This window comes from Anolis carolinensis, chromosome 3, assembly GCF_035594765.1.
Source record: "Anolis carolinensis isolate JA03-04 chromosome 3, rAnoCar3.1.pri, whole genome shotgun sequence".
Classification (NCBI taxonomy): Eukaryota; Metazoa; Chordata; class Lepidosauria; order Squamata; family Dactyloidae; genus Anolis; species Anolis carolinensis.
Genome location: NC_085843.1, coordinates 268725110 through 268747710, shown reverse-complemented (window position 1 = coordinate 268747710; position 22601 = coordinate 268725110). Strand labels below are relative to the sequence as shown.

The window sequence follows — 22601 nt, the reverse complement described above, 5'->3', positions numbered from 1 at the left end:
AGATAAAGTGGGCTAAACAAAATGCATTTGAAAATGTGAATAAGCCAGGTAAATGGCTGGCTAGATTAATAAGGAAGAAAAGACAAAATCAATAAATAATATCAATTAAAACAAAGGAAAGAATAGTCACCAGAGATGAGGATATCAGAGAGGAATTCAAAAACTATTATGAAAAACTCTACACAAAAGATCCCATAAGCCCGGAAAAGATAATGGAATACCTGAGGGAACAAAAATTGGGAAAAATTATAGATGAGCAAAGACTAAATTTAAATAAAGAAATGACAAATGAAGAAATTCTCAGAGCAATTAATAGTCTAGAAAGCAATAAAGCCCCAGGACCTGATGGATTCATAGCAGCCTTTTATAAGATAGGCCAAGAAGAAATGGTTCACTTCTTACAAAAAATAATGAATCAGGCCCTACAAGAGAAAATTATTCCAGAATCATGGAAGGAAGCAACAATAATTATGATCCCTAAAGAAAATTCGGACTTATCGTATGTATGAAATTATAGACCCATTTCTCTATTGAATACGGATTACAAAATTTATACTAAAATTTTAGCTAATAAAATGAAAGTATTGCTAGCCGATTGGATTGGAGAAGAACAAACGGGATTTCTACCAACCAGAAGTATCAAAGACAGTGTGAGAACAATTGTAGATGCAATTGAGTACTATGAACAGAACAATCAAAAAGAAGTAGGTTTCCAGCATTAGATGCTGAGAAAGCCTTCGATAACTTAAATTGGAATTTTTTAAAATTACTATCACAGGAATTAAATTTAGGCTTTCAAATTCAAAATGGAATCAATAGTATTTACAAAGACCAATGGGCGAAAATCCAAATTAATGTCCAAGAAACCACAAAATTCAAAATTTTGAAAGGAACCAGACAAGGGTGTCCATTATCACCCCTAATATTCATTTTTGCATTGGAAATGCTATTAAAAGCAATCAATAAAGATGGGAACTTACAAGGAATTAGGCTGGACAGGCAAGATTATAAATATCGAGCCTTCGCCGACGACATAATTTGTATTATCGAAAATCCTAGACAGAACATTCACAATTGGTTAACAAAAATTGAGGACTTTGGTAAAGTGGCGGGCTCAAAAATCAATAGGAATAAAACAAAGATTTTAACAAAAAATATGTCTAAAGAAAAGCAAAAAGACCTCTGAGATACTTCTGGATTAGAAACCCCAGCTAAGATAAAATACTTAGGAATATGGATCTCAGCAAAAAATTATCAACTTCTGGACTTAAATTGCCTAGCCAAATGGAAAGAAATCCAAAGGGATCTTGATAAATGGAGTAACCTAAATGTGTCATTACTGGGCAGAATAGCCATTATTAAAATGAACGTGCTGCCTAAACTGTTGTATCTGTTTCAAAATATTCCAATTATAAGGAAAGCTAACTTACTCAAAAATTGGCAAAAGGCACTTATGAAATTTATATGGAAAAAACAGAAAGCAAGAATAAAATACAGTATAATGATTTCACCAAAAACGCAAGGCGGATTCGGCGTTCCAGATCTAAAATTATATCATGAAGCATGTGCTCTCAATTGGATAAAAGATTGGATTAAATTGGAAAAAATAAAAATTCTAAATTTGGAGGGACATGAATTGAGAAGGGGTTGGCATGGCTATCTCTGGTATAACAAATCTAAAATAGAAAAACAATTTGGTAATCATTTTATTAGATCGGTATTAATCAAAATATGGGACAAATATAAAAGACACTTTCATACTAAAACTCCCCTATGGCTCTCACCTTTGGAAGCAAATCATTGTAGACTTTTGGGATGGACTAAATGGCCGACTTATAAAGAAATATTGAACTTAGCAGCCAACATAGAAGACCCGCCACAGATAAAAGAAATGTATGAAATTCAATTAATTTATTTTATTTATTTATTTCCAGCATTTATACCCCGCCCTTCTCACCCGGGGGGACTCAGGGTGGCTTACACAGTTGGCAACATTAAATGCCAAGAACATAATAATAAAACAAAAAACAGTACATATAATCAATTAAAACTATAAAAATGCATCATTAAAATACATTATAAAAATTAAAACATAAGTAATTAGATCCATTTGTCTAAAAACCTCATGCTTCAGCCTTCAATCGGACCATGTCAATGTTATCATATTACTCGTTAAAAGCTTGTGCACACAGCCATGTTTTCACAGCCTTACTGAAACCCAGAAGAGTTGGGGCTTGTCGGATATTTGTGGGGAGGGTGTTCCACAGCCGGGGAGCCACCACCGAGAAGGCCCTGTCCCTCGTTCCCACCAGCCGCGCCTGCGAGGCAGGTGGGACCGAAAGCAGGGCCTCTCCAGATGATCTTAGGGATCTAGCTGGCTCATATGAGGAGATACGTTCGGATAAGTAAATTGGGCCAGAACCGTTTAGGGCTTTATAGGTCAAGACCAGCACTTTGAATTGGGCTCGGTAGCATATCGGCAGCCAGTGGAGCTGGCTTAGCAGGGGGGTGGTACGCTCCCTGTATGCCGCCCCAGTTATTAATCTGGCTGCCGCCCGTTGTACTAGTTGGAGCTTCCGGGCTATCTTCAAAGGCAACCCCACGTAGAGAGTGTTGCAGTAATCCAAACGAGCTGTAACCAGAGCGTGGACCACCGTGGCCAAGTCAGACCTCCCAAGGAATGGGCGCAGCTGGCGCACAAGTCTCAGTTGTGCGAATGCTCCCCTGGCCACCGCCGAGACCTGGGGCTCCAGGCTCAGTGATGAGTCCAGGATCACCCCCAGACTGCGAACCTGCGTCTTCAGGGGGAGTGCGACCCCGTCCAACACAGGCTGTAACCCTATTCCCTGTTCAGCCTTACGACTGACCAGGAGGACCTCTGTCTTGTCTGGATTCAGTTTCAATTTGTTGGCCCTCATCCAGTCCGACACAGCAGCCAGACACCGGTTCAGGACCTGAACAGCCTCCTTAGTGACAGGTGGGAAGGAGTGACAGAGCTGGACATCATCTGCGTACAGATGACACCGAACCCCGAAACTCCGGATGATCTCTCCCAGCGGCTTCATGTAGATGTTAAACAACATGGGGGACAGTACTGACCCCTGCGGGACCCCACAAGACAATGGTTGTGGGGTCGAGCAGGTGTCCCCCAATGACACCATCTGGGAACGACCCTCCAGGAAGGACCGGAGCCACTGCAGAACAGTACCTCCGAGCCCCATCCCAGCAAGGCGCCCCAGAAGGATACCGTGATCGACGGTATCGAAGGCCGCTGAGAGGTCCAGCAGAACCAGCAGGGACACACTCCCCCTGTCCAGTTCCCGGCGTTAATTAATAAAAATGTGTCGTGGTATCAATATCTCCAAATTAAGGAATCATATAAAAAGGATAAATCTGAAGGCTTTGAAATAGAACAGGGTTTTTGGAAAAGAGTCTGCCACTTGCATAAGAAAATTATATCCATACTATACAGCAAACTATTAGAGTGGGAATTAGAACCTGAGAGCATCACAAATGCAATGATTCAATGGATTAAAAATATTGGTCGGCCGATTTATCTACACGAATGGGAAGCAATATGGAGGGAAAAAATCGAATACACATACTCTACTGATATGAAAGAAAATTGGTTGAAAGTCATGCATAGGTGGTATTTAACCCCAAAGAAAATAGGATTTATGTACAGAAACGCCAATAATAAGTGCTGGAAATGCAAAACACAAATTGGTTCGTATCTCCACATGTGGTGGAGCTGTAGAAAATTAGAGAGATTTTGGACATTAGTGCTAGAGGAAAGTAATAAAATTTTAAAAACGAATTTTATGAAAACGCCTGAACTTCTCCTGCTAGGGCTATATGGCAAATTAGTTAATTTAGATACAAATACAGACAAATTATTTACCTTCTTTATTACTGCAGCGAGGATGGTGATCACAAAATAGTGGAAAAATGGAAAAGCCCCAACAAAAGAAGTCTGGTTGAATAAACTGATCGAAATAAAAGACATGGACGGATTAACTTTTCTGATGAGAAAGAGCAACGGAAGAGTGATGAAGACTACAAATTGGTCTACCTTTGAGGACTACTTTAAGAAAGTAACATGAGTAATTTGTAAATGAAATATCTAATAGACAGTGACAAAGATCGGCAGTCAACCCCCCCCCCCCAGTGTGTCACCCCTTCACAACTTCCAACTCACCAACACACCCCTTCCCACACACCCTTCCCCTTTCCAGTAAATCCTTACCCCCCCCACACCCAATTGTTTCTATGTCTAACGTCTAGTTGTGTATATAAGAAACTTTTCAATAAAAATATTTTTTTAAAAAAGAATCTAGCAAGTCACTCTTTTCCACTGACATTGCGGTTACAGCGAGTACCATGAACATGCAGCCCAGCCCCTGCCAATGTCCTTCCCAAACACTACAGCCCACCACCCAAGGAATGCTTTCATTTGGGGACCATTTCATCCTAGATTTTGCTTTTTCTTCCATCACAGGCAGGCATCCCAGGGTTCTCCATTGCTGTGGAATTTGCATAGCCCCGCCCACTGCCTTTTCCTTTCCAATCTCTGCATAACTAACACAGCAGAACTGAGCTGCAACTAAACTTACTGGAGGAGTTTTGGGATTGACTCCACATGGTGGAAGTTGTAATTCACCTTGCATCAGGTCAGAGCACTGTCACTCCTATAGGGAATATAGAGGAGTTGTACTTCACCTACACCCACAACACTATGAACCCAAATAATGATGGCTCTCAGCCAAACTTGCCATGCAGACCCGATATGCCCAGATTTGACTACTGTTGGGTTTAGAGGGAAACTGGACTGGAAGTTGAGGAGTAGTAGGTACTGGGATTTATAGTTCACCTGCAATGAATGAGTATCACACTTGGCACACAGAGCCCCCATAGCCAATACAACATATTGCACAAGTTTGGGAAAAAGGGAGTTATAGTTCACCTGCAGCCAGATAAACACTGACCCCCACCGACAATGCACTAGGAGCACACTTCACACAGAGAAGCCTCATGACCTACTGAACATACTGTAGGTATTTGTGGGAAGGGGCCTTGATTTTGGGAGTTGTAGTTCAACCCCATCCAAAGACCACTGAATCCAGCCAATGACGAATCTAGACCAAACTTGGCACACAAACTGAATATTGCCTGCTGTGGATACTGATAGATATTTTGGGGCAATTGCCCCGGGAATCTAGAAATTGCAGTAGTTCACCCCCATCCACACAGTACTGCACCACACCTGGTACACACACCCAAAATGGCCAACTTATAATACTGGCAGGGTTTGGGAATGATTCAGCCACAATTCTGGGAATTGTAGTTCACCCACTCCAAATAGAATACATAACATTAAAAGACAAATAATACCATTCTCAAATGACCCGGACATTGCCGGGTCCCCAAGCTAGTAGTTAATAAAGACAAGACAGTTTCATTACGGTTGGCAAACCTGCTTATCCCTGGGACAGTAAAAACATTAATAAAATTTATTTCATAGTGGCAACTTTTTCTCAGGCTGCCAAAACTGGAATTGTTTGTTCTCTATATATTATCATTCTGTAATAAATATAATAATAATAATAATAATAATAATAATAATAATAATCCCCCCCCCGGCAGGTGACAACTTGACGTGGTGGTGGAGGGGCTTAACTGCTCCAATGATGACTGAGGGCTGTGCTGGCGGTAGTGTAACTACTGGCAGGTCCAACCAAGCCAGAGAGGCCTTAGCTGAGGAGCAGAACTAAGAGCACCTAACCCATTAGTATTCTGGAGAATCAAACCAAAACGAAGTCTATACTGGCTCGGTTGTCGCCCAGGATAAAAAGGACCGTGGTGGATGCTGCCGATTCTGGACATCCATTGACAAGTGGGCTACGGAATCAAAATACAAATGAACAGTCACAGAAGCGGCAGAAATATACAATGCCAGAAAACCGCACAGTAATAGTAATAATAATAAAAACTTTATTTAGTAATAATAATAAAAACTTTATTTATATTCTACCGTATATTCCCGGAGGGACTCAGGGTGGATTCCAGACATAAAAGGCAAGCATTCAATGCCCGAACAAAACAATAATACACCCATAATAACGAAAATTGACAACCCAACATATAGAAACAAATTATGACTTAGCAACTAAAATTAAATAAAAAACACAACCTGTTCTATCAGACATAAAACAAAATATCAAAAAGAATCGCCATTTTCCTAGTTTCTTGGAGGCAAATAGATTGATCATTTCTCAAGATGTCTATTGAGCTGGTGGGGTGAACGAGGCACGAATACAGATGGTTGTTATTAATCAGAGGTATAATGGTAGTATTACCATCTACTCCTCTTCCTTGTAAGCCAGTGAGCAAAAGTATATCTTCAACTGTTTCTTGAAGGTCATGGAGAAGGCCTTTTCTCTCGTTCCCACCAGTCATGCTTGGGATGGGATGGGACCGAGAGCAGGGCCTCCTCCATTGACTACAGTGTCCAAGTTGGTCTGTAGTGGGAGATGCAGTTCATCAAATAGTCTGGACCCGAGCCGTTTAGAGCTTTAAAGGTAATAACCAGCACTTTGTATTTAGCCTGGAAGCAGACTGGCACCCAGTGGAGCTGCCGCAGCATAAAGTTGTCGTAAGTAGGTGTCTCTCACCTTCAAGTTGGCTGAGTTGATTAATTTTCTTCTTAATTGCTTCCAAATACAAATCCAAGAGAAATACTTAATTGAATTGTTTTTGCTGGTGAGGAGAGAAAGGTGGAAGAGGTGCGTGTATATGAAAAAATAAAATAGTTGTGTGCATGCACCTGTGGTACAGTTGGTCTTTCAGATTTCTTTTTACTGCTTTCACAGCTGATTTTTACACCTGCTACCACTGTGGCGGCTGTCCAGTCTGACATTCCTGTTGTGTCATCATCATCTTCGTTTCCCTGTCAGTCTGCAGCTACTCAGGTGAGCTCACTTGGAATGTGTGCGTGTGTATTCATTTCACGGAGAATTGATTTGCAGTTAACACTTTGTGTTTGCAGCGCTTTGTTGTTCTAAGTATTTTCACTAAGTGTGCTTTTGTGTGTCCAAAATAAAATCATCTTTCACAAAAAAATAGAGTTCTCATTTTAAAACTTCTAAATTTTCCAGCTATTACAAAATTTTACCAAAGGTAGAAGTGTTTAGTATAGGTTTTTTTCTGGAATACAAGAAGGTTCCCTGTCAATAGCACCTGAACTGAAATGGGCATAATGATAACTGAAATGATAACTTTCTTCCCTTCCAGCTGCAGCCAAGAAATTGTTCCACAGGGTTTCTCAGTGTTATGAAAAAGGTTCTTAGGGTACAAGGAATGCTTGCAGAAGGAAGAGGAGATCATCAAAAAGCAGTAATATCCAGCAGAAATGCACAAATGCACAACAGTGATAACTGAAATTATCATTATTAACAGAAGTAATTCTTAGTTTGTTGGCTACTGCACCTCTTTTTTTACATCTGGATTTGTTTTTAAAAGACATAAGTATGTTTCTAATTGTAAAATAGGATTTCTTTAAACCTAAAGCATTCACCATAAAAACAAAACAGTAAAGGTTTATTCCTCACAACTGAAACATTCAGCATTTCATGGATATGCTTCCTGCTCTTTCTTTTTGATAAACCATCTCATTGTGAAACCCATAATGTGAATTACAGTGATGTCATGTGGTGTCTCTTTCCTTTAGAATAAATATTGAAATGTAGAAACAGCTGGATCAACAACACTTTAAAAAAAATTAGAAGAAATATCAGTTTCTTTCACTGGAGCTGATATGAGTAATGTTAGAACAGTTGTGGAATCTGTGATCTGTGTGTGATCTGATGCACTTGCATTCAGACTACATATATAGAATAGTATAGTTACTCAGAGCACAGGGTCAATTGTGCATTTCTGCTGGATATTACTGCTTTTTGGGGATCTCCTCTTCCTTCTGCAAACATTCCTTGCACCCTAAGAACCTTTTTCATAACACTGAGAAATCCTGTGGAACAATTTCTTGGCTGCAGCTGGAGGGGAAGAAAGTCTCAATTCTGCTAATAGATGGACATATAGAATCATAGAATCCTAGAGTTGGAAGAGATCTCGTGGGCCGTCCAGTCCAACCCCCTGCCAAGAAGTAGAAAAATCGCATTCAAAGCAGCCCTGACAGATTGTCATCCAGCCTCTGTTTAAAAGCCTCCAAAAAGGAGCCTCCACCACACTCTGGGGCAGAAAGTTCCACTGCTGAACAGCTATCACAGTAAGGAAGTTATTTCTAATGTTCAGGTGGAACAAACTCCTTTCCTGAAGTTTGAAGCCATTGTTCCGCGTCCTAGTCTCCAGGGCAGCAGAAAACAAACTTGCTCCCTCCTCCCTATGACTTCCCCTCACATTTTTATACATGGCCCTCATGTCTCCTCTCAGCCTTCTTTTCTGCAGGCTAAACAAGCCCAGCTCTTTCAGCCGCTCCTCATCAGGCTTGTTCTCCAGGCCCTTGATCATTTGAGTCACCCTCCCCTGGACACATTCCAGCTTGTCAACATCCCCCTTCAGTTGTGGTGCCCAGAATTGGACAGTATTTCGGGTGTGCATCCAATTATCATTGGATAAGGCAGGACACCATTGGATGCTGGCTATTCTCAGAAGGTAGAGATTGAGAAAAGGAGCTGAGATTTAGGAATGTGTAGGAATGCCACCTCATCTTAAAGACAGCTGCAAGTTTAGAGTTGTCGTAAGGCATACAATTAACACTGACACTTTATGGTTGATCTTGTGCATGACATTTCTTTCTTACCAAACAAAGCAGTAATAAATGTGTATAGAGAGACAGCATGGTAAAGCTGTTTGAGCATTGGACTGTGACTTTAGAGATCAGGATTTGAATGCTTACTTAGCCATGAAACCCGTCGAGTGACTGGGCAGGTCACACTCGCTCAGCCTTAGAGGAAGGCAATGGGAAACCTCTTCTGAACAATATTTCCAAGAAAACGCTGTAATAGTTTCCTTAGGATCAGTATATATCAGAAATTTCTTGAGCATAGCAATAACAACAGGGAGAGCCAGTGTGGTGTAGTGGTTTGAGCCTTGTTCTAAGACTCTGGATCCAGACCAGGCTTCGAATGCTTGCTCTGTCATGTAACCCACTGGGAAATCCTTAGTAATTCACACTATCTCAGCATCAGAGGATAGCAATAGTAAACCTCTCTGTTGTTTTATTTTTTTTGCCCCAAAATCTCTATGACAGCTAAAATGTGATTGGTAGAATAAGTTACAGTAGTTAAACAAACCTATTAGATAGGGAGGGTGGAGTCATTTATAAGAATCATAGAAGTGGAGAGCAACTGCAGTCTTAAAACAGACAAACCATTATAGTCCATCTTGTGGGTCAAAATATTTATCCTCTTTTGCTTTACTCATCAATATCATTGTAAAATTTTGGATTTTAAAGTTTATATAGGAAAGGGAACATAGATGTGCAAGAATAAATGCTGTGTAATTTAGACTGTATCGCTCAACGACAAATTATTTGCTAAAGTTGATGAAGGAATGGAGGGAAAAAGGAAATCTTAAGTCAGTTTTGAAGGCAAATAGTAATGAGTATTTAGAGATCGTGTGGTATAGTGATTTGGCTGTTGGACTAGGACAACTGGGAGGCCAAGGTTTAAATCCCACTCAGCGATGGAAATCTATTGGATGATCTTAGGCATAGACAACTCCCTTCTGAACAAGTCTTGCCAAGAAAACCATGTGATAAGATTCGCTTTAGGGTCGCCATAAGTGAGAAATGACTTGAAGGCACCAAACAATAACAGTGTCTTGATTCCTCAGTGCCAGAGGCAGATGATGAAGATCAAACAATAAAGATGTTCTATTAACAAAATTCATTAACAACCCAATAAAAATTATTTTAGCTTTTGTTTCATTGTTCCATATTATCCACACATTTGCATAAACAATAATTAAAAAAACAATAACCACTTGAGATTTGTATTTTTTATTGGTGCTTTTGCCCAGCTAGTGTGTAACAGCTTGTGGAATTTGATGAACTGTTGTCTATGGAAAAGGAGCTGTATTGTTATTCCATTGGGTAATTAAGATTGCACTTCGCTGGGTGGAAGTAATGAGAGGGAGGTGTTGGCACTTGTCTACAGATTAGCAAGCAACCAGTCAAGAAGTCCGCTACGAGGCATGTTTCCCACAGCGGCGTCAACCTGTTGTTTCTCAAAATACCTCATTACCTCCTGCAAAATATCCCCCACACTTGCACCCTTCTTAGCGGCTTTGTCGGCCAGTTGAGGAAGCTTCTTCAGCTCCTCATCATTCTCATTCATGAAAGTGAGGTTGGGCACTTGGAAGTGGGAGGCAGCCATCCACTGGAGGATAGCCTGGAGTTCCTTGTTCTGTGAGCTGGTATTGGCATTCTGGTTGTTCACAATCACCTCAGAACCAGCAGGCACAAGTGGCTTTCCACTATAACCAGATCGTCCTTTCTGACCTGCCATTGAATCTGGACTTGATACACCTTTGTTTCTTGCAGTAATGTATGTACCTTGTTCGTCAGAGTAATCTTCAACAACAAAATCCGGACTTTTAGTCATGTACGTACACAACTTCATGACAGATTCCATCAGCTGATCAATGAATTTCTTGTTTATTTGTTCCATGTTTTCAGAATCCACATCTGAACAGTACTGTTTGGATTTTGTTGTCTTGGTAGACCTGTCGTCATATGAGTACTGTTTGACATTCTTGGTTATTTCACATTCATCTACACTGAAACCAGCTTCTTGTAGGACTTTCTGGATGATCGATAGGAGAGCACTTTGTATTTCTCCTCTCTGATATTCTTGTTGTTGTGGATCACCTTTGTAATTATGAGATGATTTAGAGCCGTGTTTGCCACCCTTTTCAAAATAGCCGAATGAAGACGTATTTGACTCCACAACTGGCTCTTTGTATTGAGTTAACAAATGTTGCTGTATCAGCATTAAAGCTGTCAAAATGAGGTCCTTGGCAAGAAACTCAGTTGTGGTGCTACTCTTTTCTGGCCTCTTGTCATGAGGTCTGTCTGAACATTTGCCACCTCCTGCTTTTGATCTCAGCATGCTAATTCCATCCTTAATTATTGTCTCGCCTACTTTCTGGGCTGACGTCTGTCCCATGTCTGTCCTTACTTTTTCTCTTGTATGTATTCCACCTTTCAAAGATGCGAAATGCATATTTGGAGAATTAGCATCTAATGAACATCCCGTTTTCAGTAAAGAATATACAAGACTGTGTCCTCTCTCCTTCGTTTCCGTCATCAAAGCATTATACATCCGTAGTACCATTGCTTCTAAAATCTCAGTTGACTTCTGGGTTCCTGCATGGAAGAGATTTTTCTTCACTGTGGTAACAAAGTCTGAGTCTGTCATAAGGACTCCAGTGACATTATGTAGATTTTTCATTGTAGAGTCAATTAAGTCTGATATGACATCCTTTGTGTGTTTCAGAAACACTCTTTTTAAAACCACACAAGCTGGGAGTGGTGCTCTCTTGTGAACCTTTGTGGCATTAACAAATGAAAATGTCATATCTTTAGCATTTTTGTTCGCATAAACCATTAGCCCCTTGTTAAAAGAACTGGTATCAGGGCGACCCGACTGTCGGGGTCTTGGGTGTATCAAATGGGCATGTGTGGGCTTTACATCATCTTCCTGCATAGATTCACTTTGGTTGGAACATACTTCCCCATAAAAGAGAGATGTTTTTTTGCCTTTTCCATCATCCTTTTTGCCCATGTTGTCTTGAGATGATTTGTTACTGGGTTCCTGGGCACTTTCCATAGCCTTATTCACCATTTCAGAAGCAACCTTACTTACGCTACTAGGGGGAAGAGGTTTCCCATCTTTGGTGGCATAGATTGCCTGTCGGATACATTTGCTGGCAGCATCTTCCAGATTTTCAGAGATCTCTTTACTTGCCATTTGCATAACCAAAGCACACAGCTTTTGAACAGTACCTGCTACTTCATCTGCAGCTTTCTGACTTTCGCTAGACTTGAAAGCTGTGTTATTGTTATTCTGAGACATCTTGTCAGCTGCCGATGGCTTTGGTTTAGGAGGGGTCGGTGAAGGGGTAAGCGCATGTTGGAATCCACATGCGTATTTTTGCAGATCATCAAAGAGCCAGCTCACAACATTGAGTTCTTCGGTTGAACCTTGTTTGAACAAACAGACAGCTCCTTCTGTCTTCGACTGTTCTGGTGTATCGCTGTCCTTTATTACAATAACCTCTTTGTCCTGCATTTTACCTAGATCGAGTCCGGTGGCAGATTCATTGCCTTTAGACTGGCCAGCAGCATCTTTGCCCGTATCATCGTCGGTGTTCTTTATGTTCAGGCTGGAGACATCAACAAAACAAATCACTTTGCGGTCCTGATCTTTTCCTCCCTCAGGATTGTAGAGATCTACTTTACACACGCCTGCTTGGCTGTGCAACCAGTCCACTTCCTGAGACATTTTCTGAGATTTGGGAGTAGAATCCGATCTAGGACTGTATAGGGTGTTCTTTATCAGTTGAGCTGCTTTGATGACCCAGCCAGACTGAAGATGTTTCCTCCTCTCTCAACTCTCCATGCTCTTCTGGGGCCAGATGTCATTCCCACTTGTTGTGCACACATGGTTTCTATGACAGCAGTGACATCACAAAGGAATCACATTGCCACCCACCAGTAGTTTCACAAAGAATTGATGCACAGCCTTTCTCCACATCCACTCTGTCTATATAACCTGTGAAAAGATTATCATTTATAAAGGGGAATCGATAGCACATCCTCTAGAATCAAAAGTGGCTATTTTCTGTGTTGTATTTTTAAAATTCTATGACTTTAATAACATTTCTAGTGCATTTTGGTCATTACCTAATTTTAAGGCCTTTACTAAGAGCCACGAAGGTAAAACCACAGTTTAAAAGTTGATAGGCACCTACTCTATAGGTTTTACTATTCTCTTCTTTGAGTGCAACTGTCATCTTTATCCCTCTTAGCTGTGAGTCGGTTCAGCTAAAAGGAAGAGCTGTATCTTTCATCATCCTCTGTTTAGTTTGCAAGCACATAATCACTGAACTACTTTTAGTACCATTTGAACTGCATACATACAAAGAACTATGAATCAGAGCAGAGAAGGTTGCCATTTGAAGTCATAGCAAGAAAGCAGTTTTAATTTCCTTGCCTAGTATTCATTGATGGATTTATTTTCCATGATCTTAAAAGGAACTGAATAATATACATTAAAGAAGTAATGTTAACATTTAACATTCAATATGTGATCCTATGCACACTTATTAGGAAGAGAGTTCCATTGAATTCAGTTGGACTTTGAAGCATAGAATTACACTATGTAAAAAAAAAATAAAGGTATTTTTTCCTAAAAGAGTCTCAGGGCACTTATAAAGGCCTATGTGTAGTCATCCCTCCACATTCATGTGGATTAGGGGCACAGTTCCCATGTGAAAGTGGGAAAAACATGAATACCTCCAGTAAGAGGAGAAATGGGGCACTGCCTGCAGAGTGGGCAGAGCTGATCCCATGCTCCACTTATCTTACGGATCCAGGCTCCTTTTCCTCTCCTCCTGGATGCGTGTCTCTCTTTCACCCCAGTAAAGGAAGGAAGAAGGGACTAATAACATGTGGCAAACCAGAAGAGATGGAACTGGAAACCCACAGATATTTCTTCCTTCTTTCCCTGTGTGCCACATGTTTATGTTCCCCCAATATGAGGCTGGCTCATCTACTTACTTCCCAAGAGGAAGGAATATACTAGGCCAGGGGTCCCCAAACTTTTTAAACAGGGGGCCAGTTCACGGTCCCTCCGACTGTTGTAGGGCTGGATTATAGTTGAAAAAAAAACCTATAAGCAAATTCCTATGTATACTGCACAGCTCTTATTTTGAAGTAAAAAAAAAAAAACCAAACGGGAACAAATATAGCCTCAATGTTAATCATAATCATAATAAAAATAATAAAGAGGGTTGGAAGATACCCCTTAGGTCATTGAGTCCAACCCTCTTCTACCTTTGTGCACCAAAAGCACAAGCAAAGCACCCCTGACAGATGGCCACCCAGCCTCAATGTTGTTAATAATGATAATAATAATGCATCACACAGCTTTAAACGCTTGGGAACTTGTGATTTGTGATACGAAATCCAGCATATATATCTTGTTTGCTGTGTTATACTGTGTCTTTGTGTCGATAATAATAATAATAATAATAATAATAATAATAATAATAATAACAACAACAACAATAAAGAGGATTGGAAGAGACCCCTTGGGCCACTTAGTCCAGCCCCCTTCTGCCTTTGTGCACCAAAAGCTCTAGCAAAGCACCCCTTGATAATTAATTAATTAATTAATTAATTAATTAATTAAAATACCATTATAAACAAGCAAAGCTCTGGAAGGCGCACACCGGGCAAGGGAGGAGGTGGGGCCGGATAAATGGCTTCGATGGGCCGCATGTGGCCCCCAGGCCTTAGTTTGGGGTCCCCTGTACTAGGCAGAAGAGAAATATGTAGCATGCATGCTTCCCAAACAGCCATCTCAACACCAACTTCAAGAACAGTGGGTTTCAGATTCACAGATAATCAAAATAGCAAACGTGAACCCCGCAAAAGCCGAGGGTCAGTTATCCTTTCTTCAATGGAATTGGTTCCATTGAAATATTTCAATCTGACTCCAGTTTGTCTCACTCTATAGAGCCAACACAGAAAATGATACCAAACAAAGAACAGGTTAGCAGGCTAATTGTATTTCAACACACAATATTTGACAAAGGATAGATCCCTCCCTCTCTCTCTCTATGTGTGTGTGTGTGTGTGTGTGTGTGAATTTTGTTTGCTTCAGAATCTATTTATAACTTGATCTTTGAACTTTGAATTTCATCATCATTCAATGTGATTAATCTGAATCTGCAAATCCATAAGAATACATATTTTTTCTAAATTAACGTTTAGAAAAGATGCTACATATCTGGGAGTCACTGTGTGCCACAAAAGGAAAATGATTAGATATTTTGTGACACATGAATTCTTTCTGTTACATTTACTTTGGAAGATAATAAGTACTATTGTAATTTGCGGAAATATTTATTCATCTTTTAATATGTCTTTCATTTAAAACTTCACTTTCATACTTTACTATTTATCATGAAAATGTGCAGTATAATTTACATCAGAAAAATTGGGCTTCTGAAGCTCTTGCTCAGTTCAGAGATGCTGGTCTTGACCTTCAAACTGCCATTTGTAAATTAGAAAAATTATCTAGCCTCCCATATTTCATCTTTTTTTTTCCCTCAGTGCTTATTTCTAACTATAGTTTAACATTGGATGTGTCTGTCTACTCTCTAGAATTTATGCAGTTTGACCCCATTTTAATTACCATGCCCCAGTAGTATGGAATCATGAGAATTGTAATTTGGTGAGGCAAAGAAGATCAAAAAGCTTGTAAGACTACACTACACATGATTCCATAGCCTTGATCCATGGCAGTAAAAAGTGGTATCAAACTGTATTCTGCCATGTGGTTGAACCTATTATGCCCTCATTGTGGCTGATTATTTAAGAGTTAGCCTGAGTTGCCATTATATTAAATTGTGATCAGAATGGGTTTGCAGACTGTAACTTTGAGGCAGGTCTAATTAGGGTATTTATCAGAAACCTAGCCTAAGTGTAGAGGTAATTCTTGAAATTACAGCTATAACTCACCATGGTAATCCCACTGCCAGTTCCCATAGTTTGAAATTCAGAAATCTGATGTCAGAAGAACTTTTGTGATAGTCCTTTCTAACACAGACAGATATCTCCCTTCTAACATTGGTGTTCTTGCTAGAAAATAATTTACTATTTTTCTAAGATCTGACAGTTGACTACAGTTAATATGGGGAGATCTGATCAAATGAGAATCTGAGGCATTGCAGTCTATAACTTTTTTCTCTCTCTTCAAATCATGAATACAGGGAGTACCAATGCATTCAGCAATGGTTTCTGTACATGAGAAAACAATAGGGCAATCCTTCACAGAGTTAAACTTCAGCTACTATTTAAAGCATCTATTCAATTTGATGACTATTTCATTTATTAGCTGTAGGTGACCTGATGTAAAGAAGCTCTTATATTCTCATTAATTCATTGGAATCATAGGATCAGTTTATACACTCAGCAATATCAAAGGCTAAGCTTTTCTTTAAGTTTATAATATGGGGGATAGAGCAAGGGAGAATTGTATGTCTCTTTCTAAAAGATAAGCCTTAGCTGAACTTATGTTCATTATATACCACCTTTGCAAGTTGATTTGAACTCTTTGGACCATTATTATATATTTTGTGGCATGATATGATGCAAGGGAAAGGAGTTCTTTCTGCTTTTGTGAATTTGAGCTTTAATGCTATAGCTCACTGTTGAGAAATTTCTACTAGTAATATGTAGTAGGTTCCATTATATCTTATCCTTTTCTGTTTGCTATAATATATACAGTAGCTTGCATTAATTTCTATTGCAACTTCTTTGACCTAGAGGAACTAGGGGCTGGGCTGTGGCGCAGGCTGGTGAGCAGCCTGTTGCAATAAATCACTCTGACCATGAGGTCATGAGTTCGAGGCCAGCAGGGTGAGCATCCGTCAATTAAAAATAAAAAATAGCCCCTGCTCGTTGCTGACCTAGCAACCCGAAAGATAGTTCCATCCATCAAGTAGGAAATAAGGCACCACTTATAAAGTGGGGAGGCAAATTTAACTAATTTACGACGTTGGAAAGAGGAAGTGCGGTCACAGTGGATGATGAAGCAGCTACTCCCCCCTGTGGCCAGAATCGAATATCCCCTCAGAAGAAGATTAAATTGCCTCTGCATCTGTCTGTCTCTGTTCTATGTGTATATGGGCATTAAATGTTTGCTGTATATGTATATAATGTGATCCGCCCTGAGTCCCCTTCGGGGTGAGAAGGGCGGAATATAAATATTGTAAATAAATAAAATAAATAAATAACTATGGGCATGGAGGAGAATACAATCATCTTGTGCCAGTTAATTTGGAATATCAGAAACTGATTTCCTACATGGAAGTTTCATGTTATCATCATCATCATGGGTTTATCATTTTTAAAACAACTACTTTACACTAGACCCTGTACAGAAACATAGAAAATATTGTTTGTTTACAAGCTCACCAGCCTAAAAAAATTAGACAAACAAGTTTAGGGAACAGGGCAAACAGAGTTAGAAGCCCATATATAGTAATTGACATCAGCTGTTGCTGCATATGGTGTGTATGGAGGTTCAGCTTTACAGTGCTCAAACCTGAGAAAAGACGTTTATTCTAAATATAAAAATGGAATTGAAAAAAATGGATTATCGAAACAATCTCCTCTAGAGCAGCAGAAAATAAGCTTGTTCCCTCTTCATTCCCTGGAAATGGTGGTGAATATTCTTAACTTTCCCTGTGGTTTTCAGAACTAAAACAGCAACATATTGAAAAGTCCATTTATTTTAACCTCCTGCCATGCACAAATACACAACTTAAAGCACACCTGAGAGATGGTCATCTAACCTTTCTTACAGGCCTCCAAAGGAGAATCCACTACACTCCAAGACAATCTGTTCCACTTGTTGTGTGCCTTCAAGTAGATCTTGACTCATGACAACTCTAATGCAATTGTATCAAAGGGGTTTCTTGATAAGATTTGTTCAGGGAGAGGGTTGCCTTTGTCTTCCTTTGAGGCTGAGAGAATGTGACTCACCCAAGAACATCCAGTGGATTTCTATGGCCAAGAGGAAATTCAAACCAGTCTCCAGAGTCATAGTACAGTTCTCAAATATCTAGCTGGCTTTATTCAACAATCAAACAGCAGTTATAGCAAAGATGTTCAAATATTTCAGTAAAATCACTTTGAGATCCATTTGAGTCCATTTACTCTTCTCTAAGATAAATATACCCAGCTCTCTAAACTGTTCCTCAGAGGGCTTGTCTTCCAACCCTTTTGCCATTTGGTCATCATCCCTTGAATATGTCCCAGCTTATAATATCCTTCTTGAACTATGGTGCCCCAGCAAAGTTAAGTAATTTAGAACAGCTGCTACATTAGGCTATTTCATGAATTGTCTTAGCTGACATACAAAGCAGGAGGCTGAGACATAAGCTAATAAGTAAGGTTTGACAATTTGTTGAAATCAAGCAGAGTTCGGGAGACATCTTGGAACAGTTGAGGGATTACATTACCAGTTTCATTACATTCTTAGAATTTATTATTATTTTTATTTCTATCATTTCTACCCTGCCTTTCTCACCCGAGGGGACTCAGGGCGGCTTACAAAAATGGCAATTAATGCCAATACACCAATATACAATAAAATAACATTAAAACAGTTAAAACATGTATATAGTATCATAATATACAATAAACAAAATAAAACAGTGCAAAATGCTTGTGCCATTCATCCGCCAGACCTTGTACCAAAAACCTTAATCAGGCCAGCAACGAAAACTTATTCTTTAAACACTTGCTCGCATAGCCAGGTCTTCAGTTTCTTTCTGAACCCCAGAAGGGATGGAGCCTGCCAGATGTCGCTGGGGAGGGAGTTCCACAGCTGCGGAGCCACCACCGAGAAGGCCCTGTCTCTTGTCTCCGCCAGCCGCGCTTGAGAGGCGGGCGGGATCGAGAGCAGGGCCTCCCCAGATGATCTTAACATTCTCATAGGTTCATAGGAGGAGATACGTTCGGACAGGTAAGTTGGACCAGAACTGTTTAGGGCTTTGTAGGCCAAGACCAGCACTTTGAATTGGGCTCGGTAGCATATTGGCAACCAGTGGAGCTGGCTTAACAAGGGAGTAGTACGCTCCCTGTAAGCCACCCCAGTTATTAATCTGGCTGCCGTCTGTTGTACTAGTTGTAGCTTCCGGACCGTTTTCAAAGGCAGCCCCACGTAGAGTGCGTTGCAGTAATCTAGGCGGGATGTAACCAGAGCGTGGACCACCGTGGCCAAGTCAGACTTCCCAAGGTACGGGCGCAGCTGGCGCACAAGTCTGAGTTCTGTGAAAGCTCCCCTGGCCACCGCTGAAACCTGGAGCTCCAGGCTCAGTGATGTCCAGGAGAACCCCCAGACTGTGAACCTGTGTCTTCAGGGGGAGTGTGACCCCGTCCAACACAGGCTGTAGCTGTTGTAGTTGAGTCATTAAGTAATGTTGCAAGCAGTAGTAGAAATACCAGTAGGAGAACAAGGGGTAATTGTGAGCAGGTGTTAGATGAAGAACAGCAAAGAGAACGGATCCGGGATATACTTATGGCGCCTACTGATGAGAATACATTCGAAGAGTTTTAAAGTGGCAAGGAGTCGATGAGTGTGGAAGGAAATGTGGTGGAGGGGAACAGAGGCACAAAGAGGGTTACTCGGGAGCAGGAATTGGATGAAGAACGGGAAAGGAAGAAGATCCAGGATATATTTACGTGTGATGTCCCATGGCCCTCTGGGTCGTGACCCTGGGGCCATTATGGATCACAGTGATGAGGAAATGGGATTTCTGCCGTTTCAGTAAGAGGCTGTTCCTTTCCAGATGCCTTTTGTTGACAATTCTAGCCCGGAGCTCATTAAAAAGGACCTTGAACAGGCGCCTATTCCCAGCACCTCTCCCCCCTTTGCGAGAAGGGAGTTTTGGGAAGCTAGCCGCTCAGAGAAAGCGCAAACACGAAAAAGCGCCCGATTAGTGGCCAGAGAGAGTGCCAATTAGCTCGTTTCCCCTGAGAGTTCCCAGGGAGGATCGCATCTGGACGAAGATGTTGTTTCAGTTCTTTTCCCTTGGGAAAAGGAGCACTGGACACCTGCTTTGTAGAAAGATTTGAAGTTCTTTAAAAGTTCCCCGCACTGGCTAGTCCGCGTGGAGTCAATGTGTGAATTTGGAGGATTAACTTCGCTTCCAGCCAAGTGTGGACTGCGTTTAAGTCCACTGCCTTCCAGCCTTGTCGTGCTTTGCCAAGCCGTGTTCCTTGACTTGTCTTGCCGTGAATCCAGTCTTGTCTTGTTGTGCCGTGTATTCAGCCTTGTCTACAATTCCTTGCCTTTGGACTTGTTTTGAACTCTAGTGAAAGATTTGGACGTTTTCCCCACTCAAACTGCTTGGAAGTTTTGAGTGCGTTTCAGTTTTGGATTACAAACTTTGAACTCTAATATAAAATATTGGACAATATATTACTGGACTATATTTGACCTTTCCTGAAAGGTCTATTGATGGACTATACTTTCTACTTGTTTTCATTTTAATTCCTTAATTCCTTAATAAAGATATTAGATTGTTTATTGGTCTCGGTGTATTGGTTTCCAGTGCTCTCGCAGCCAGGGGCGTCACATTACTGCTCCCACAGATGATGAATCGTTTATGGGTTTCTCTGGGAATGATGGGTCTGGGAGTAATGAGGATGAGGAGAACACAATGGATTGGACTAAGGTACAAGAGATTAGGAATATATGTGCAGAGCCAACTTCTAGTGACACATTTGTGGGGTTTTTGGGACACGAGGATTGGCAAACGGGAGATACATCCGAGTCATGGGGAAACCTAAGTCTTGACAGGAGATGGAGGAACTGGAGGGGTGGAAACAGGGTCCTAGGACAGCTGGTAGAGATGATGATGGGGTGGAGGCCAGCTCATCATCGGATAATAATGTGTAAGTTAAAAGTAGGCTCTGAAATGGGGAATCTTTGCAGAAGGCAAAGTGTGGATTACGTATCGTATGCGTTTTGTTGCTGCCTGTTCTCGTGTTGGGTTTTGGGTTCGGGTTCTGCAGCCTGGAGTTCTGTTACCTGGGAATCCTTGACGTTGTGGCTTTCTCCCTTCCTGGACCTTTGGATTGATTGGACAACAGATCTGTGACCACCTTAAAGACGACGTTTGGACTGGCTTATTGTGAGTGTGGCTTTCTCCCTTCCTGGACCCTTGGATTGATTTGACTGCGGCTCTGTTTGACTACCCTAGAGACAACGTTTGGACAGGCTTATCGTGAGTGTGGCTTTCTCCCTTCCTGAACCTTTGGATTAACTCGACTACGGCTCTGTTTGACCACCTGGGAAACGGCGTTTTGTTCGGACTCCTTTTACGGTGACTTTGGGACTTCAGCTGGTTTTGGCAACTCTTGTTTACAACTGACTCTTTGGAAACAGTGCTATCTGCTGGACCTCTTTGTTACAGCGCTGTTTGCTTCCTGTTTTTGTTGACTGAGTTTTAATCCGGATTTTCCTTCTGTTTAATCCGGGTTATTTTCTGGTTGTTCTTTGAAGCCCAGTTCGGGCAGACTCTTTAAGTTTTGGCCAGAGACACTGAATTTAAGTGTCTCTGAGCATATGATTGCTTTATAATAAACCTTTTGTTTAGACTAATTATTGTGTGTGGCTCTTTAAGGCCTCTGTGTCTCGACAGTAACCCTATATCCTGTTCGGCCCTGTGACTGACCAGGAGGACCTCTCTCTTGTCTGGATTCAATTTCAATTTGTTGGCCCTCATCCAGTCCGACACAGCAGCTAGACACTGGTTCAGGACCTGAACAGCCTCCTTAGTGACAGGTGGGAAGGAGTGACAGAGCTGGTGTGATGTCTCATGGACCTTGTAGTCCCGCTCCTAGTGTCATTGTGGCAGATGAGGATGAAAACATGGGGTTTTCTCCGGATCAACAACAGCCGGAATCTTTCCAGATGCCTGATGTTGATGTTCTCGCCCCAGAGCCAATTAAGACAGACCTTGAACAGCTTTCACCTCCCTTCGCTAGGAGACAGTCCTTTGCTGCCGACAGGGGAGTGAAAGAGCGGGTTCGCAGGAGCTTGAGAATTGCAGCCAAACAAGACACTGATTAGCCATGTTTCCCCTGGGAAAATCCAGGGAGTCTCACATCTGGAGAAAGCTGGGTTTCGTTTCCCGTTCTCTAGGGAAAGAGAACGCTGGACACCTGCTTGGCGGGAAAACGAGACCCAGATATAGGTGCCTGGCACGGTTGGTCCGGTGCGGAGTCAACAGAGCAGCTTCAGGAGTGAAATCGCGTTCCAGCCTTGTGTGGACTTCGCAAAGTCCGCAAATCCAGTTTCCTTGCCTTGCTCATTCAAGTATTTCAAGAATTGCCTCGCTTTGCTTCTAGCCACGGACCTTGCTTCAAGAATCAAGTCTTGCCCTCGTACCTTGTTGTGGATTTTTACCTTGGACCCTGAAAGACCCTGGACATTTCCCCACACTATTGCTTGGCAATAGTGTGTGTTTCGGTTTGGATTTAACTTTGAACTCTAATATCATTTATTGGACAAAACACTTCTGGACTATATTTGACCTCATTTGATAGGTCTGTTTCCGGACTATATTTTCTACTTGTTTTTATTACTTTTATATATTTCCTTAATAAAGATATTAGATAGTTATTGGCCTCCGTGTTTGGTTCTTGGTGCTCCGCAGCCTTGGGCGTTACAGCTGGACATCATCTGCATATAGATGACACCGCAACCCGAAACTCCAAATGATCTCTCCCAGCGGCTTTATGTAGATGTTAAATAACATGGGGAATAGTATTGAACCCT

General features: G+C 41.2%; 2 protein-coding genes across 6 annotated transcripts in view; one reads left to right on the top strand and one right to left on the bottom strand.

Moving 5' to 3' along the window:
• The window catches only part of phc3 (polyhomeotic homolog 3), an 85089-nt gene that overhangs the window by 23151 nt on the left and 39337 nt on the right, over positions 1–22601 (top strand). For 3 of the 5 annotated variants that reach the window (XM_008106040.3, XM_003218154.4, XM_008106037.3), the window contains one exon: positions 6870–6968. The exons of the other annotated variants lie outside the window; for them this stretch is intronic. In XM_008106040.3, coding sequence (XP_008104247.1) covers positions 6870–6968 — 99 coding nt within the window. The remainder of the gene's footprint in view (positions 1–6869; positions 6969–22601) is intronic. 5 annotated transcript variants of the gene reach the window in all.
• Positions 10000–12664, bottom strand: LOC103278164 (A-kinase anchor protein 4-like). Its single transcript, XM_062976759.1, has one exon. It carries the CDS (start codon positions 12519–12521, stop codon positions 10167–10169), a length of 2355 nt encoding a protein of 784 aa, XP_062832829.1. The 5' UTR covers positions 12522–12664; the 3' UTR covers positions 10000–10166.

What these genes read in the sequence shown, in the direction of transcription:
- LOC103278164 (XM_062976759.1), bottom strand. Translation starts at nt 12,521, where the DNA reads ATGTCTCAGGAAGTGGACTGGTTGCACAGCCAAGCAGGCGTGTGTAAA.